Genomic DNA, 15,468 nt, shown 5'->3' on the forward strand with positions numbered 1-15,468 from the left:
AGCGCTCATCACGCTTACAAGTTGGGGTTTCCCAGCTCAGAGACTTTGCTCTGCTTAATGGGTTCAGGCTCCGTGTCTTGTCCCTGCAAAGCAGAACCAACTTCCCCAAGAGGCCCAGCCTCCTCAACACCCTTCTCTCCACCCCGCAAACGAGCCTCCGCAAGTGCCAATTTTGCCTCGTGTGCCGAAGTCTCCGCGATATCTCTGCGGAGTCCCTCGAGACCCACGAAAGGATCAGCAGCCTTCCAAGAAGTATGCTCCTTCTCACCACACACAGCGTAGCGAGACAACAGCGCATCTTCATCCACATACGCACCAGCCAACCAACGCGAGCCAGAGCTGGTATTGAACTTATTGCGAGCGTGAACAATGCGACGGTTGTTAAAGATCACGCACTCGCCGGGGTTCAATTTCAACTGGAAAACTGAATGCTGACCCTCCATGATCTTGATCAAATGGCTCAATGCCCGCTTGAGATCTGGGTAGCTTTGACTACCAGAACCCTTTTTGCCCTCGTGTTCAGGTAGAGCAGACTGGAATGGTGGCGAGTAGTTGACGTAACGAAGCTCCTTTGTTTTGGGATCGAGCTGGAACACAGGCCGGGTGTTGTGATACTTGTGTTCGTCATGATTGTACTCGTAGCCGAGATGGCGACGAGAGAGCGCCTTGTACTCAGTGGGGAACTCATTCTTCATGATGTTGGCAGCACGGAATGTATCGGCGAAGAGCGACTCGCCTCCGTCGCATGAGTTCTCCAAGCAGTGGAGGAGCTGGTAACCCGGGGGCTCGTTCATGTACATGAGATCCATGTGGAAACCCAAAAATTGGTTTGTGTATGCGACGTTCTTAGCTTCTGGCACAGTCTTCACGTCCCACGTCTCGCCATAGAAGGTATTGCGCAGCGGGCCCATCCGAGTCGCGATCTTGGCGACTATTTCGCGGGAATCGGGAATATCCTTCACGAAGATCAGACCAAGACGAGATAGGTTGCGCATAGCTGCGGCGAACTTTGCGTCGTCCTTCATGTAATCCTCATACGATACCCAATGTTGTAACCGGTTCATTAGATTACTTGTCCACCGAAGAGGCTTCATATTCGGAGAGGTTTGTTCGTGAGGATCCAGGATAGGTTTTCTGAGGTATTTAATATTCCAGCGAGATGTATGGTCCCGTCCGTAACCGGAAATATCATTAGCCCATTCCACCTCGAGGTGTGTTCCATCCCATCGCACGACTCGGGGATGGACGTCCTTGGGAATATCACTCGTACGGAAAGACCGTTGCTTCGAGTGAGGGTCCACGCATTTAGGACATTTGCAAAGATCACGCAGGTAGTATAAAGGCAGAGTGGTTCGACCATGCTCGGCGGACCACAAGACCAGATTCTCCGTGTGAAGGTAAGCCTCCGCGGGTTTCGTGACTTCCATTTGAACGATCGAGTCCGGCTGACCGTTCGAGGCGGGACGTTTGAATCGCATGACTGAGACAGCCTTTCCATCCTGTTCAATCAGGCGACCAGATTTGATCGCATTGAACAAGACTGCATTGCTTGTTAGCCGGGCCATCGCATCCTCCTCGACTTGGCTCCGTCGGACCGAAGTGACGAAACTGCGCCGTGCAGGGCCAGCGAGGCCCCGCGAGACGCGTCGAGCCGCAGCGAGAGAGGCGGGACGCATTGGAGACGTTTGAGGAAAGCAATTGGGACAATCGAGTAAATCGAAGAGAAAGAAACGAAGGGCAGGAGAGGAGGGGACGCGGACAACATGTGATGTCCTTTAACCCCGGACTGCGCTAGTAACGGGGCAGCTCGCCAGTTCGGGCTATTATAACCGCGGTGACTGCACGTTACCCGCCGATACAGCAGTACGAGCTTGGATGCCGAGGTACGGTCAGGTGACTACTCCGGACGAGGTGCCTGACGAGTGACGTAAATCGGTATATAGTTGCCTTAGTTATCGGGTGTCAAGGCATCACAATCCGGACTTACGTAAATCACCGCGGATACCCCCATTCCTGGAGTCGCCCCCGGCCGGGTAAATATAAAAAAAATAACAAACCGGTAATCGAGGACCCAGCATGGATTCCTGTTCCTAACAAAGCCCCCGTTTACACAGTCATGTCAGCCGGGGGCGCGCATCTCAAAGATGAAGGTACCAAGCGACAAGTGGTACTGGCCGGCGGAGCCGCAGGGCTGATCTCTCGCTTTTGCATTGCGCCGCTCGATGTCGTCAAGATCCGCCTGCAGCTGCAGATTCACTCCCTGTCGGACCCGGTCTCGCACCGGACGGTGGTTGGGCCCGTATACAAGGGAACACTATCAACGATGCGGGATATTGTGAAGCAAGAGGGAATCACGGTACGTCTGTTTTTTTTGGTCGCGATGGCTTCGAGACTCTCCACCGGACCCAGCGATCATATTGCGGAGGCGGAACCAGCTAACGATTTTCTGGTGATAGGGTCTATGGAAAGGCAACATACCCGCAGAGATGATGTATGTCTGCTACGGAGCCCTTCAATTCACCGCATACCGAGCTACGACCCAAGCACTGGAGCAATTGGGTCCCTACCGACTCCCGCAATCCGCCGAATCCTTCGTCTCCGGTGCCGTAGCCGGAGGAATCGCGACGGCGACAACATACCCGCTCGACCTACTTCGCACACGCTTTGCTGCCCAGGGACCAGAACGGATTTATCGATCGCTGGGATCGTCAGTGCTAGAGATTGCGCGACAAGAGGGAGCCGCCGGGTTCTTCCGGGGATGCTCAGCGGCCGTCGCCCAGATTGTACCATATATGGGATTGTTTTTCACCGCATACGAAGGGTTCCGTCCTACGATGGCCCAGTGGGATTCTTTACCGTTCGGGACTGGTGATGCCGCGTCTGGTGTTTTGGCCAGTGTCATCGCGAAGACTGGTGTGTTTCCCTTGGACTTGGTGCGGAAGCGTTTGCAAGTGCAAGGCCCAACGCGGACTCGATACGTGCACCGCAACATTCCTGAATACACCGGAGTCGTGCAGTCTATCAATTTGATCTTGCGCACGCAGGGAGTGCGGGGATTGTATCGCGGGTTGACTGTTAGCTTGCTCAAGGCTGCGCCGGCCAGCGCCGTGACGATGTGGACCTATGAGCGGGTCTTGAGATTGCTCCAAGAGACACAACTGGCGGCATTGGATTGATACATTTCTTATTTTGCTTATTTGTTCATTGCACCTTGGATCTGCATAAGGGGGTCATATATTAGCATGGGAAGGCGTTTATGGGGTTGTTTCTATGGGGCACTGTTGCTAGTTAGACAATTAATTGGATTGTGTCTCTCATTGATTGATTCCCCTCGGCCTTATGAGCTTACGCTTAATTTGTTTTGGCCACCTCCAATTAGACCATCGTAATGTTACTCGGGTCATTGTCGGCCTTCGGCAGAGCCAGCTTTTGATTTGGAATGACGGTCTATGTTGATTCGAACAGCATATGAACCTATTGTTCTACCACCTACTGGCGCAAGCTTTTAAGACAAACTTTTTTTCATTGTAATGATATTACCATCTTCTAACTAAGATATCATTGTAGTAGTTCAAAAGCCCGAGTCTAGAAAACAGCTAAACAAACCAACTAGACACGCTTCAATCACTCTTTCTTGAAAGGCTTTTCTAAACATCTTTCGAATCATTGTTCTCGATAGCACAGATACCGTTTAATTAGTGAGCGCTACGAGGATTCTGAATATTTGTCGGCGTTCCAAACTTATGGAACTCTACTGAAGATAGTAGTACTATTCCTAGCAAGTCCCCAGCGGGTTGGCTTGTATAACAGAGGCAAGTCAATTATGGCGGACAAAGGTTATGGCCCGATTTCAGGTCAAACAACCACTCCCCCCCTCCGATGGCCTAGTTGGTGTCCACCATATATTGGTGAATCATAGGTGTGCCCTGGAGGAGTGGGCAAACTGGAGAAGAAAGTACTGGGCCAGTGTTGACGCTTCAAGTTCCACGGACGGCCGGGCACATTTTTTTTCCAGATTTTTTGTAACATTATACTTCTAATCGCGAGATTGACTTTAGACCATTTTGTTATAGTAAATTAATTATTTCATAGTCTTTTTGACGGTATCAAAGGATGAAAAAGGTGGTGGTGTATATCAGGTGCGGTACTAGGGTGCGATGGTGATGTTCTTCGGTGTCCGGGGATAGCGATGCAGTAACAAAGGCGAAGTATATAGGGGAAGACAAGGTTGAGGGTTCAATTCATGGAAGGGGATAAATTATTTAGGTTGATTTTTGAGGAGATTATATCTATGGCTATGTATATGGCTTGCAAAGACACTTATACTATCAATTTGACACATGATCGACAGGGATACTGTATCTAGAGAGAGCAAAGCCGGCCAGCCTCTAGATACAAGCCTAAATGAGCTCCACCTCACTATCTTGAGCATTTCGTCATCCACGGGCGAACTGGTATCATCGTATGTTGCGAGGTTGCATTCAACGGGATTTAAAGGAGGGAACGAAAAATAACATCTCCCTTCCAATGGCATGATTATGAAGGCATTATCTGATGCAAATCAAGTACGGAATCCAGATACAAAACGTGCTCTCCTGCTGCTCTGATCCAAACCCTTACAACTTAGGTTTAGATACGGTCCTATTTTTAGCTACTTGTGAAATCTATCATCACATCAGCACGGAGATTGACCTCGGGCCTACAGATCATTCCGATGATGACATAATATTCTGCCGGTCGTGGGGTTATTCGTTCAAGTCTACTGTCTTATATTAGACTTGAGGAATTTAAAGTTGAAATTTGGGTAAGAGTTGTGTTGGAAAGGGCGTCCAATCAGAACACACATTGATGTATGGTGATAACTTTCCCAAGAGATTCATATCTCCGTCCAACTCAAGCGGTACAAGAGTGTGGACCTAAGACTGTAGAAATACGACTAGGTTATTTAGTGGCGCCCGCAGCCTCGCCCCTTTTTCTCTACTCTACTCAACCAAGATCGAGCGTTCAACATCATCAGCTCTGGGCTGCGGCTTTCCTCGCTGCCATGACGGTCACGGCTGCAGACAAAAAAGTCACACTGATTCCTTGGGACCCGCAGTCCTCGACTCATCGACAGTGGCTTATCAAGCAGCGAGACGAGTGCGGTTGGGACCAGGACAAGATCGAAGGCGCATGGAAACAGTACCAGACTGAAGGGTATAAGTGCATCTATTGGATTGTGAGTGTTCCTATTGTGAATACCCCGATAGATTCGATTCAGCGCTAACGGTGTCGCCCGAAGGTCTTGCCTTCCGATGACCAGGTAGCACGAGAGCAGGTGAAGGATGGGAATCTGGAATCAAAGGTAAGTTGTCCTGATCCTGGAGTTCTTCCAGCGATAGACTAAATGGGTATTCTAGGAAAATGAAACACTCCGCGATACAGCGCAATCAATCAACGGAGTGTCTCGAGAAGCCACCCAGAAAGACTTTGTTCCCATCGGACATATCTCTTTGGATTCACGCAATCCAGGAGTAGAGAGAGTGGGGGTTGCTAGCTCAGCTCCTGGTCTATTTTGGATCAAAACCTTCTTTGTTTCCGGAAAATTCCAAAGCAAAGGTATCGGGCGGGCGGCGATGGACGAGGTGGAATCAATGGCTGTTAGAGAGCCATTGTGTGCGACAATGCTTATGCTGGATGTGATTCCCGGGGAGGACCAGATGAGGGAAGAATTCGCTCTCGCAACTTATGGAAGCGTTCCCAAGGTAAGATTTACAAAATTCAGCTGTCGCGATGCCAGTTTCTTCACTCTGACACATTTGTTTAGTTTACTACTGAGGAGTGGTACCTCCGCAGGGGATATACGCCCTTCAAGACTGTGCAGAACTTTTATGATGTGGTTGATCGCAATGGAAAGCCTTGGGATATGAAGACGATCTTTATGAAGAAGGAGATCAAATAAATAAGCCTGACGATTGTTGGTGATGACTATGTCTGAAAGAGGAGTGTGGAGTGTGGATTGTGCATACACAATAGACTTGTAGCATTGGAGGTCAGTATCCATCTTGGCTGTTAAGAGGGAAGCTGTTCACGCTGACAATTATTCAGTTGAAAAATCCGATCAATTTGATTAATAAGTATCTCAACCAGGAGAAACCAACAGTAACAGTGAAATCCAGATCAGAAGCAAGACTTATAAACAATACACCAAGGAATCGTTTTCCAAAGGACAGAAAAAGGAACACAAACAGCGCTGACCAAACACAGATTCAAACAATCCACGAATAATGAAACAACTTATTTCTTGCCACCAAGGCCCAAAGCATCAGTCAAGCCTCCCAGACCGAGGTTGTTAATCAACTTGTCGAGTCCAAGACCACCAAGAATGCCGTTCAAGAGACCACCGAGGCCAAGTCCATCAAGCAGACGGCCAACCAGGCTGAGAACACCGTTCAACAAAAGACCAACAGCAGCGATGATCTGGAACAGCGGCTCGGAGAGCAGAGCCCAGAGTGGGTTCAGCTTCTTCTTGGCGTGAGGCATGTCGGAAATGCGCTTCTTGCCGTTATCAATCGTCTTCACCACGGTCTCAGTCAGCTCCTTGATCATCTCGGCCAGCTGGTATTCCTCGGGGGTGGCATCGCGTGTGGAAGCACGGGCCTTCGCGGTGGCAGCGATGCGACCATCGGGATCGAGAGCACGAATGGAGCCATTGCACTCCTGGAGGATGCGGCCGCCCTCTTCGATCAGGGGCTTGACATCCTTGACCAACTTCTCTTCATCGAGCTCGTCCTTGGGAGTGCGGTCGGCCTGCTCAAGGCGCTGTATAGAGACTTGTTAGTCATGCAAACATCCTTAGGTCTCGTGCTCTTGGGAAGGAAACTTACGTCGGTGATTTGCTTGCAGACGGGCTTGACTTGATCAAGCGTCTGGCGCAAGATGTGACACATCTTCTCGGCCAACTGGCGATCCTGCTCAGCCTTGGCCTGAGTCTCCTGCTCTTCAGCAGTAGGGCCTTCCTCGACTTCCTCTTCGGGAATGTTCTCCAAGAGAGTGCATTCGCCGAGCTTGTTGCCATCGTTGTCGACCACGAAACCGTTATCGTCGATGGTCTTGCCGACCAAAGTGGCCAGGTTGCCAGAGGTCAACTTGCCAATCAGGTTGCCATCGGCATCGTGTACCTCACCCTCCTTGTTGACCTTGCGACCAGACATGGGGTTGATGTCTCGCTTCTTCTCTTCTGGCTCCCAGCGCTCGGCTTTTCCGATGGTGTTGCCGTTCTTGTCAGAAATATCACCATCCTCATCGACCTTGCGACCCAGAAGACGCTTAGCATTGCCTTCAATGACACGTCCGATGATGCGGTCACCGGAGACGACGACACCGTCCTTGCCAACCTCAGCATTGTCGAAGCCGTAGAACGGACCTTCGGCCTTCTCCTGCTCTGCGCCGGGGATGAGCTCGGCACGACCGATGATCTTGCCGTCGTCGCCCCAGATCTGGCCCTTGCCGTCAACTTTGCGACCGGCAAGACGCTTGTCACCCTCGACAACGCGACCGAAGACAGCGCCGGTGGCAGGGTCAACGACCTTGCCGCTCTTGTTGACAACCTTGCCCTCGAGGATAGAGAGATCGACTTCCTGAGGGGCCTCCTCCTCTGGAGGCTCGTAGGGCTCAGCACGACCCTTCACATTGCCGTACTTGTCGGTAATCTCGCCATCCTCATCGACACAGCGACCACGGAGCTTCTTAGCGTCACCCTCGATCAACTTACCCACAATAGCACCGTCGTCATCTTCGACGAAGCCATCCTTGGTCACGACTAGGCTCTCCATGCCTGCGAAGGGACCTTCGGACTTGCTCTCAAGCTCGTCTTCGGGGATAAGCTCGACACGACCAACAACCTTCTTGCCGTCATAGATCTGACCATCCTCGATCTTCTTGCCGGCGAGCTCCTTGGGGTTACCCTCGACGAGGCGGGCGATGGGGAAGCCTTCAGAGCCGATCACGTAACCAGCCTTGTTACAGTGCATGCCGTCAAGGACAGAGACATCAGGAGCAGCCTCTTCTTCGGGCTCAGGTTCATCGTAGCGTTCAGCACGGCCGATCACGCTGCCATGGCGATCGAGAATTTCACCATCCTCATCGACACCGCGACCAAGTAGCTTCTTGGCGTCGCCTTCAACAAGCTTGCCAACACGGGTCTGGTTCTCGTCCTCGATCCAGCCATCCTGGCCGACAACGAGACCCTCAAGACCAGCGAAGGGTCCCTCCTCATCGTTCTCGTCTTCAACGGGGAGAGCCTTGACCTTGCCAATAACGTTGCCGCGGTTGTCCCAGAACTGACCCTTGTCGTCGAGGGTAGCCTTCAGTCGGGAGATCTTCTTGGGGTCACCTTCAATGAGCTCACCAATGGGCTTACCGGTGGCCTGGTCGATCACATAGCCGCGCTTGTTGCAAGTGAGGCCTTCAAGGGTGTCAAGGTCTGGAATGGGCAGCTCGGCCTCCTCGGCAGCATCTTCAGCGGCGTCTTCTGCGTCATCGACGGCGTCTTCGGCAGTGTCTTTGGCGTCGTCCACAGCGTCGTCAGCGGTGGCCTTGGCTTCGTCGACATCAGGTGCGGCATCACCAGCTTCGTCAACCGCATCTTCAGCCTGATCAGCGACATCACCAGCGCCCTCTTCCGCTTCGTCGACTGCATCTTCGGCAGTATCTTTAGCGTCGTCAACAGTGTCTTCAGCGGTGGCCTTGGCCTCGTCGACATCAGGAGCAGCATCACCGGCTTCATCCACCGCATCTTCAGCGTCATCGACAGCATCTCCAGCCTCATCGGCGGCATTATCAGCAGCATCCTTGACTTTATCGGTAGGCAGGCCATCTTCGGCATCTTCAAAGTCATCATCAACTTCCTCATGAGCCCCTTTAACCTGCTCGGTGACGTCTCCAGCGGCGTCCTCGATGTTCTTCTCCTGCTCTTCGACAGGAAGCAGCTCAACGCGACCAATAGCATCGCCCTCATCATCAACAACCTCGCCATCGTCGTTGAGGGTGTATCCAATAAGGTCCTCGGGGTCACCTTCGACAATCTTGCCAACGACCTGACCAGAAGAGTTCTTGATCACGCCGCCATCAGAGACGGGAAGACCTTCGAGTTGGGCCAGATCGGTGACTACATTCTTTGCTTCGTCAAGCTTGGACTCGGCATCGTCAGGGATATCCTTGGCCTGGTCAGCAACATCGTGGAGAATGTCCACGCGGCCAATCAGGTCACCATCCTCGTCGACGATCTCGCCATCGTCTCCGACGGTCTGACCGACCAGGTCCTCGGGGTCACCCTCAACGACCTTGCCGAGAGGGGTACCGTCCTTCCCCAAGACCTCACCACCATCTGCAATGGAAAGACCCTTCAAAGCAGATAGATCGAGCGGGACGTTGTTGGTGACGGTCTCAGCACCCTTAGAGGCAGTATCCTTTGCCTGTCCAGCAGTGTCCTTGGCCTTCTTGCTCAAACCAGAAGCGCCTTTACCCAGGGGAGCCGCGGATCCTGAAGCCTGGGAGACGGCATCATCGGGTGGAGACCTAGGGCGGCGCTGTTCGGAGGAAGGCATCCTCTTCTTGGACTTTGGTGAAGGGGTCTCAGGGACCGAAACATCGTCGACGTCGTCTTGGATAGGCTCGGGGGCCTTCGGGGTAAGCTTCTTGGCTGGTGTCTTCTTGACGGACTTTGCTGGGGTTTCTGGGTTGCTGGGCTTCGAGACAGCGCTGGAACCGGAGGCCTTGCGCAGCTTGGCGGGAGAACCGGTCTTTGATCCGACCTTGGGTGCTTTTCCAACGGCAGACATTTCGTATGATCGACTTTCGGAACAGTCGTTAAAACTTGTGTTGGTTATATATGGTCAGCACTTTTCAAGCTTCTATGAAGCGATGGAATACGTACAGTATAATCAAGTCGTAAAAAAGATCAAGAGAGAAATAACCGCTGGTGTCTCTGAAATAGTAGCGTCGTATAGCTTCGTGAAGTATTTCGGCAGTAGGTAGAAATGGATATAGTACAAAGCAAAAGTCGAGAGATAGGTAAGGTTTGCGACTAATGCAAAATAATGGATATTCTTAGAGAAGGAGAAGAAGAAAGATTTAAGCTATCCCGAGCAGAAGACTGACTTATAACAAGAAATCAAGAATTCTGATATCATCGAGCTCTCCAAACCCTCAAGCAATCTATACACGCACCCTCACAATCAGGTACCACCATCCTCGAGCGTACTACGTCATGGGCCATTGATATCATCGCTAGCATCTAGGCTTGTTCCAATCCCGGTTAGCCAAGCAGTTGAACCGACCCAGAGGCTTCTGCAGAGTGCACGGTGCAGGAAGTAGTAGCACTATAGGTAAGAGACGGCGGGGAGGGAATGAGCCACATAGCTATAGGGCGGTACAATCATCGCTGGCATCATAATTGTGGGGCTGACAGCGGAGCTGGTCAATGGAATTGCGTCTAGAGTTGGTCGATCCTTGTGTCTGACAAGGGCGTACCACAAATAGGGAGCTTTTAGTGAGAGATTGTGGCTGGATCGGGGGTGTGGCGGGATGGGGGTATGTGGAGCACAACGTGGTGGTATGGAGTATATCATGACGCGGAGTGGTCTTGAGTGTAACATCTTTTTTCTGGGGCATAGAATGTGGATGTCTATTTGACTAGGCTTGATCTTGGCTTTTACAGTGCATTTAAAATGTATATGGCCGTTGAATGTCGATGTTGCTCACACCATGTAGTGAGGACGATGAGGTCTATTTCCTGAATATCATCCTACTGAGGCTGGACTGGAGAATGCATCCACGTGTACTAAACAATACTTGCTGTATCAAAAAGTGACAGGCGGAGATATCATCATAACTGTGGCTGACCCGTTATTGGCACATTGCGAGCCATGGAGTATGCCATTTGGATAAAGCAACCACCAGCGAATCAGAGTGCTGTCTGGGTATATGGCAGAAGTCTTGGACTCCAATATCCGCCTTGATTTGCCTCCCACGCACTGTTCCACGCCTGTCACCCCCTGTCAACGTGCCTATCTTGTGTGGCTCATGACCATGATCATGTCTGACTCATTGCAAGCCTCGACGTCGATTATGCAGCTTAGGATTAGCCAGTATCACGCCAGCGCTAAGATTGACCGATCATCATTACATCAGCTGTTACTATTTGCAGATAGCCGCTGTCTGACGGTGCGACTATACACTGTACACAATCGCAAAACTATTCTACAGCAAGTTTTATTATCAATTTGCTTTCCCGATGGCACCTTCTAGACACATTTGGATTAATGGTTCAGTAGAACAATAGCATTGTCTTCCCACGGTACTCCAATCTCGCTAACGCTAACTCTGCGCTGACAGTCAGCGGGAGTCCGTAAACAAGTTATAGTAAGCGAGAATCCAACCCTTGCTATGTCAATTCCTTGTTAGCAGACCAAAGCATGTCAATCAAACCGCATGGACCAGGGGACCCCCCTGTCGGCAGCGATACGAGTGGTTGAAGATGAGGGTCGAGCACCCTCAAGCCACCGGAGTCTCGACCGGATGAGATCATGATCGATCGGAGCGATTCATCATTTTTAATCTATTATAGTGGAGCCGTCAGCCACACACTTCATGGCGGGCGATTACTGATATCATAGAGGCGAATTCAAGGCAGCGCGGGGTTATTTGGTGTTTCAGCTTGCAAACCACCTTACACTCAGCTGCCTGGTTACTTACATCGCATTAACTTTTGCAAAGGGGGTTTATATGATTGTTATTTTATGGTCGGTGTTACTCTAATTTTGGATGTGAATGACGTCCGATCCGCGACCGTTAGCTTCCTCGCCGCGTGGGCTGACCCGCTGAAAATTCCCCGACAGCTGTCAAATCAGAGTTCAACACTAGGGCCAACGGCGTGCAAATCAAGTTTTCTTGGGCCGTGCATGGAGTCCACTGGGTCCTTTCTGGATTTAACTGGGGCTACTTTTATTCAGGAATTTTATATACAGAAGTGTGGAGATTGTTCCTTCCATAACGACGGATGCCACATTCGAGAGACTGGTCTTTCTATCAACAATCCATCTATCTAACCATGAGAAATCGTCTTTACTGCTAGACGCGAGGAATACCTACCAAACATCACGTTGAAATATGAGTCTTGTTTATAACCCTAGAATATCCTTGATTTGTTACGCTTGCTGCTGACAACCTTCTGTGTCACAAGAGTTGAAATAGGGAGTATCTTGTTCTTGATTTTCGTCCTAGTTGATACTTGGACGGACCACGCCACCTTACCATGTCCCAAAGTTGAGAATGACTTACATTATTCACAGACAGTCATACCCTACACCCCTGAGTGATCCATTCCTACGCCCTGTGATTTTTATCGTATCCTCCATGTCTAACAACGTGACCTAAGAAACATCGAGAGCAACGCGGGAAGATCCTTCGTAACAGGCAAGCAGTCAGACAACATCGCAAAAGTAGATGTAGGCAACGGCCATTGGCCTGCCTAAAAACGCCATAAGATCGACCAATGACACGGATTATCCATGGGTAGTTGCAGACAAAATTGCGCAAGACCTAATCGGCGGTGTAATCGTCTCTCGCTATCGCGGCAGCCAGACTTGTACAATTTCCCATAGCCGATATCACCCCGAACGTCGCAAGCTAGGCTGGAAGCCCAGGCCATGAGTTGGTGGGTCCCGCTTCGAATGCACGATCTGAATCGCCTCGGGTCCGATGAGGCGTTTACTCACGAGTTGACGGGTATACTCCATCGTCCACTCCTGGTCTCGCTTGTTGGTTGTCTACACCTCGTCCCGCCAATTAGCATATCATCATATCAAAACACACCGATACTGACATCGTTGATCGGAGCCAAAAAGTTCTCACTGATTCCGGGGGTCGGAATTTGAGAAGCGACAACTTCAATATCACCCCTTGGATCAACATCGGCACTCTTCACACCCGAATCGTCGTCGACAATATTGGCAGAGTCAACTTCTCCGATTGGAATAATCTTGTAATTCTCGATCGAATCATTGGAAGGTGAATAATTTCGTTTGAATTCCAGCATATAGCCAGCCATCGGTGCGCCAACGGCTTCGATTAAGGTTCCTTGCTCTGGTGCCCCCTCGGCAGGAACAAAGATCGCAAAATGCGCCCGTTGAGCTTCGGCATTACGGGACGCGATGAGATGGACGGTTCGGAGTGTCATAGATGGCAGATTGGAGATGTTGTAGAAGGGAGAAATGCTTTCAGGTCCAGGTGCGATCTTGAATTGATGAAATTGACGTAATGGGCCCAGGGCGGAGGCTCTCCACTGCGGGGTACCCCAACTTCCACCGCCAGGGACATAATGTATGCACACTTGCACAGTGGAAGTATAGAGACGCTTGAAATAAGTTCTTTGTTCTCTTAGGTTGCGTATGTTATCTCTAAATGCCATGTCTTCCCTGTCGAGCGGGACTTGATTTCCATTTTGAGTCGCGGTCGCTTTTATGGGCTCTCCCAGGGAATGTTCTGTGGCCTGATCAAAGTACTTCCCAATAAACTATGACTTTCTAGGTATCTCAAAATTTATCTTTAGTTCCTTCTTAAATATTAGTGTTTACATATTTCGTCGTATAGAGGACAACATACTTAGGTTTGGAATGATTTAGGAGAGCGTTCAGCGAGGTTATATATAATGGCGACAGGTATGATAACAAACCATTGGAAATTTCTCGAGATTTGCTGACCGGGACATAACACTAGAATGAGATCCGAGTCTCCATCAGCAATAATTGATATCTTCTATGCCTAGGGGCGGACTCATTTGCTCCCATGAGAAAGGGACGTATGTCGAATGGTGATTGAGATAACGCGCGTCTTGCACAACCCTATTCGGGGCGGAATACTCCTAAATTGGCTTTTCATACTGCTAACCCGTTCGAGGTAAATCGAGGTACCCTCGGAATGGATAGTAATAGTATTTTGAACCGTATTGATCAGGGGCTCATGGCATGAAGATGTGTGAGACAGGCTCAATCTAGACTTAGCGAACAGGGATACCTCTTTGTAGAAGATATGTTGATATCATTGGTTAGCTTCAACACCTGTCTCCGCCCGAGTTCGTGATTGTCAATCGCCCATCTTATTCTTCTCGCAATTTGTCCCCAAATTCGTGCTAGTCTACTGCGTCGATATTGCCAAGAAATATTTCCTACGCTATAATACGAGCTCCGCCGACCGACGATCCCGCCGTGGGCATTGATGGCTCGGTGTCTTTATAATGTAAGATGCCATTTTATGATGGCTTGTTCAATTTACTTTCAAATTCTTGAGTCTTTGCAGAGACTATCCATTCCTTTGTCGAAGAGGAAAAAAATCATCTTTACACTCTTTTGACTGCTCCTTGTTTAGAACCTTCTTTTCTTCCATTCATTCCTTCAAGAAGAAGCAATTGCTTTAACGAGACAGCATGCTCGTCAAGCTCTTAGCATCAGTCATTCTTTTGGCAACCCAAGCCTTCACTGCAAATGTATCTGCATCTTATCACTACGAATTAGGGCTAAATAGCACTGCATACCAACAACAGTTTGACGAGCTCCTCCAACACGGATACCGTCTCACTTACATTAGTGCCTACTCCGATGAGCACAACCAAACCCTCTTCTCGGGGGTATGGAAAAAGACGAGTACATCTGTACCCTGGACTGCTCGACATGGCCTCACTGGTTCTCAATATGACACCCTTTCCACCCAGCTGAAAGGTCAAAACTACCACCCGGTCGTTCTCAACGCGTACAACCTCCCAAATGGCGAGCCGCGGTTCGCAACGATCTGGGAGAAAGCATCGGTCGGCACTTGGGAACAACAACGGGACATGACAGAAGCCCAGCTCAAGGCCAAAGTGTCTTCACTGGGTCAGCTCCGGATTACCATCCTGACCCGCTATGTCGTGGGAAATCAAGTCCGCTTCGCCGCGACGTGGGGAAAACGCACGGCTACTGACTGGCATGGTGATTGGTTCTATTCCCTTGGAAAAACTAGCTTTGATACCGGCTCGGCGTCCGATGGATATAAGGCAATCTCTATGAATGCGTACTCTGTGAATGGAGATCCTATCTTCGATGTTGTCTGGCAGAGAGTGAGCTCTGGTGGTTGGGACGCACCTGTAATGTCATATCAAACCTCGGGCGTGGACAAGGATACGTACGGGAGGACGTACAAGGGATACGTTGGAACTGGATTTGGCCCTCGAGTGTTGACTGGTTATTATCTTGAAGGTTGTGGTATCCAGTATGCTGCGACCTTCGAAAAGGATTCCTGAGGCACCCAGTTTGCCTTGGCCTGCTCTCAGACCTGAGGCACTGAGCGATTCATAGTCGATAGTTGCGTGTTTATCACGTGTGTACAATGTAGCTGGTCTTGATATGTTTTCTCTTCTCTCGAAGCTTTCACAACATATCATTCTGAATAATT

General features: G+C 50.2%; 6 protein-coding genes across 6 annotated transcripts; 3 read left to right on the forward strand and 3 right to left on the reverse strand.

Annotated features, from left to right (window-relative positions):
• Window positions 1-14: 14 nt before the first annotated feature.
• Window positions 15-1,676, reverse strand: N7473_012747 (putative Gamma-butyrobetaine hydroxylase subfamily; the record flags this gene model as incomplete). The annotated part of the gene is made up of 1 exon (XM_057158686.1): window positions 15-1,676. The coding sequence occupies one exon, from the start codon at window positions 1,674-1,676 to the stop codon at window positions 15-17; it is 1,662 nt and encodes a 553-aa protein (XP_057002640.1).
• Window positions 1,677-2,116: 440 nt separating this feature from the next.
• N7473_012748 (thiamine transporter TPC1) lies at window positions 2,117-3,176 on the forward strand (the record flags this gene model as incomplete). Its single annotated transcript, XM_057158687.1, has 2 exons — window positions 2,117-2,356; window positions 2,457-3,176. 2 exons carry the CDS (start codon window positions 2,117-2,119, stop codon window positions 3,174-3,176), a joined length of 960 nt encoding a protein of 319 aa, XP_057002641.1.
• Window positions 3,177-5,044: 1,868 nt separating this feature from the next.
• Window positions 5,045-5,941, forward strand: N7473_012749 (uncharacterized protein; the record flags this gene model as incomplete). Its single annotated transcript, XM_057158688.1, has 4 exons — window positions 5,045-5,218; window positions 5,282-5,344; window positions 5,400-5,744; window positions 5,807-5,941. 4 exons carry the CDS (start codon window positions 5,045-5,047, stop codon window positions 5,939-5,941), a joined length of 717 nt encoding a protein of 238 aa, XP_057002642.1.
• A 196-nt stretch (window positions 5,942-6,137) lies between these two features.
• On the reverse strand, window positions 6,138-10,071 carry N7473_012750 (LEA domain protein; the record flags this gene model as incomplete). Its single annotated transcript, XM_057158689.1, has 3 exons — window positions 6,138-6,801; window positions 6,867-9,855; window positions 9,917-10,071. Coding segments are annotated over 3 exons (3,669 nt in total), but the record flags the coding sequence as incomplete, so codon positions are not given.
• A 2,579-nt stretch (window positions 10,072-12,650) lies between these two features.
• N7473_012751 (uncharacterized protein) lies at window positions 12,651-13,219 on the reverse strand (the record flags this gene model as incomplete). The annotated part of the gene is made up of 2 exons (XM_057158690.1): window positions 12,651-12,809; window positions 12,866-13,219. The coding sequence occupies 2 exons, from the start codon at window positions 13,217-13,219 to the stop codon at window positions 12,651-12,653; spliced, it is 513 nt and encodes a 170-aa protein (XP_057002644.1).
• A 1,245-nt stretch (window positions 13,220-14,464) lies between these two features.
• N7473_012752 (uncharacterized protein) lies at window positions 14,465-15,316 on the forward strand (the record flags this gene model as incomplete). The annotated part of the gene is made up of 1 exon (XM_057158691.1): window positions 14,465-15,316. One exon carries the CDS (start codon window positions 14,465-14,467, stop codon window positions 15,314-15,316), a length of 852 nt encoding a protein of 283 aa, XP_057002645.1.
• Window positions 15,317-15,468: the final 152 nt, after the last annotated feature.

The sequence above is a fragment of the Penicillium subrubescens genome (genome assembly GCF_028828155.1).
Source record: "Penicillium subrubescens strain IBT 31985 chromosome Unknown utg000011l_segment0_segment0, whole genome shotgun sequence".
Classification (NCBI taxonomy): Eukaryota; Fungi; Ascomycota; class Eurotiomycetes; order Eurotiales; family Aspergillaceae; genus Penicillium; species Penicillium subrubescens.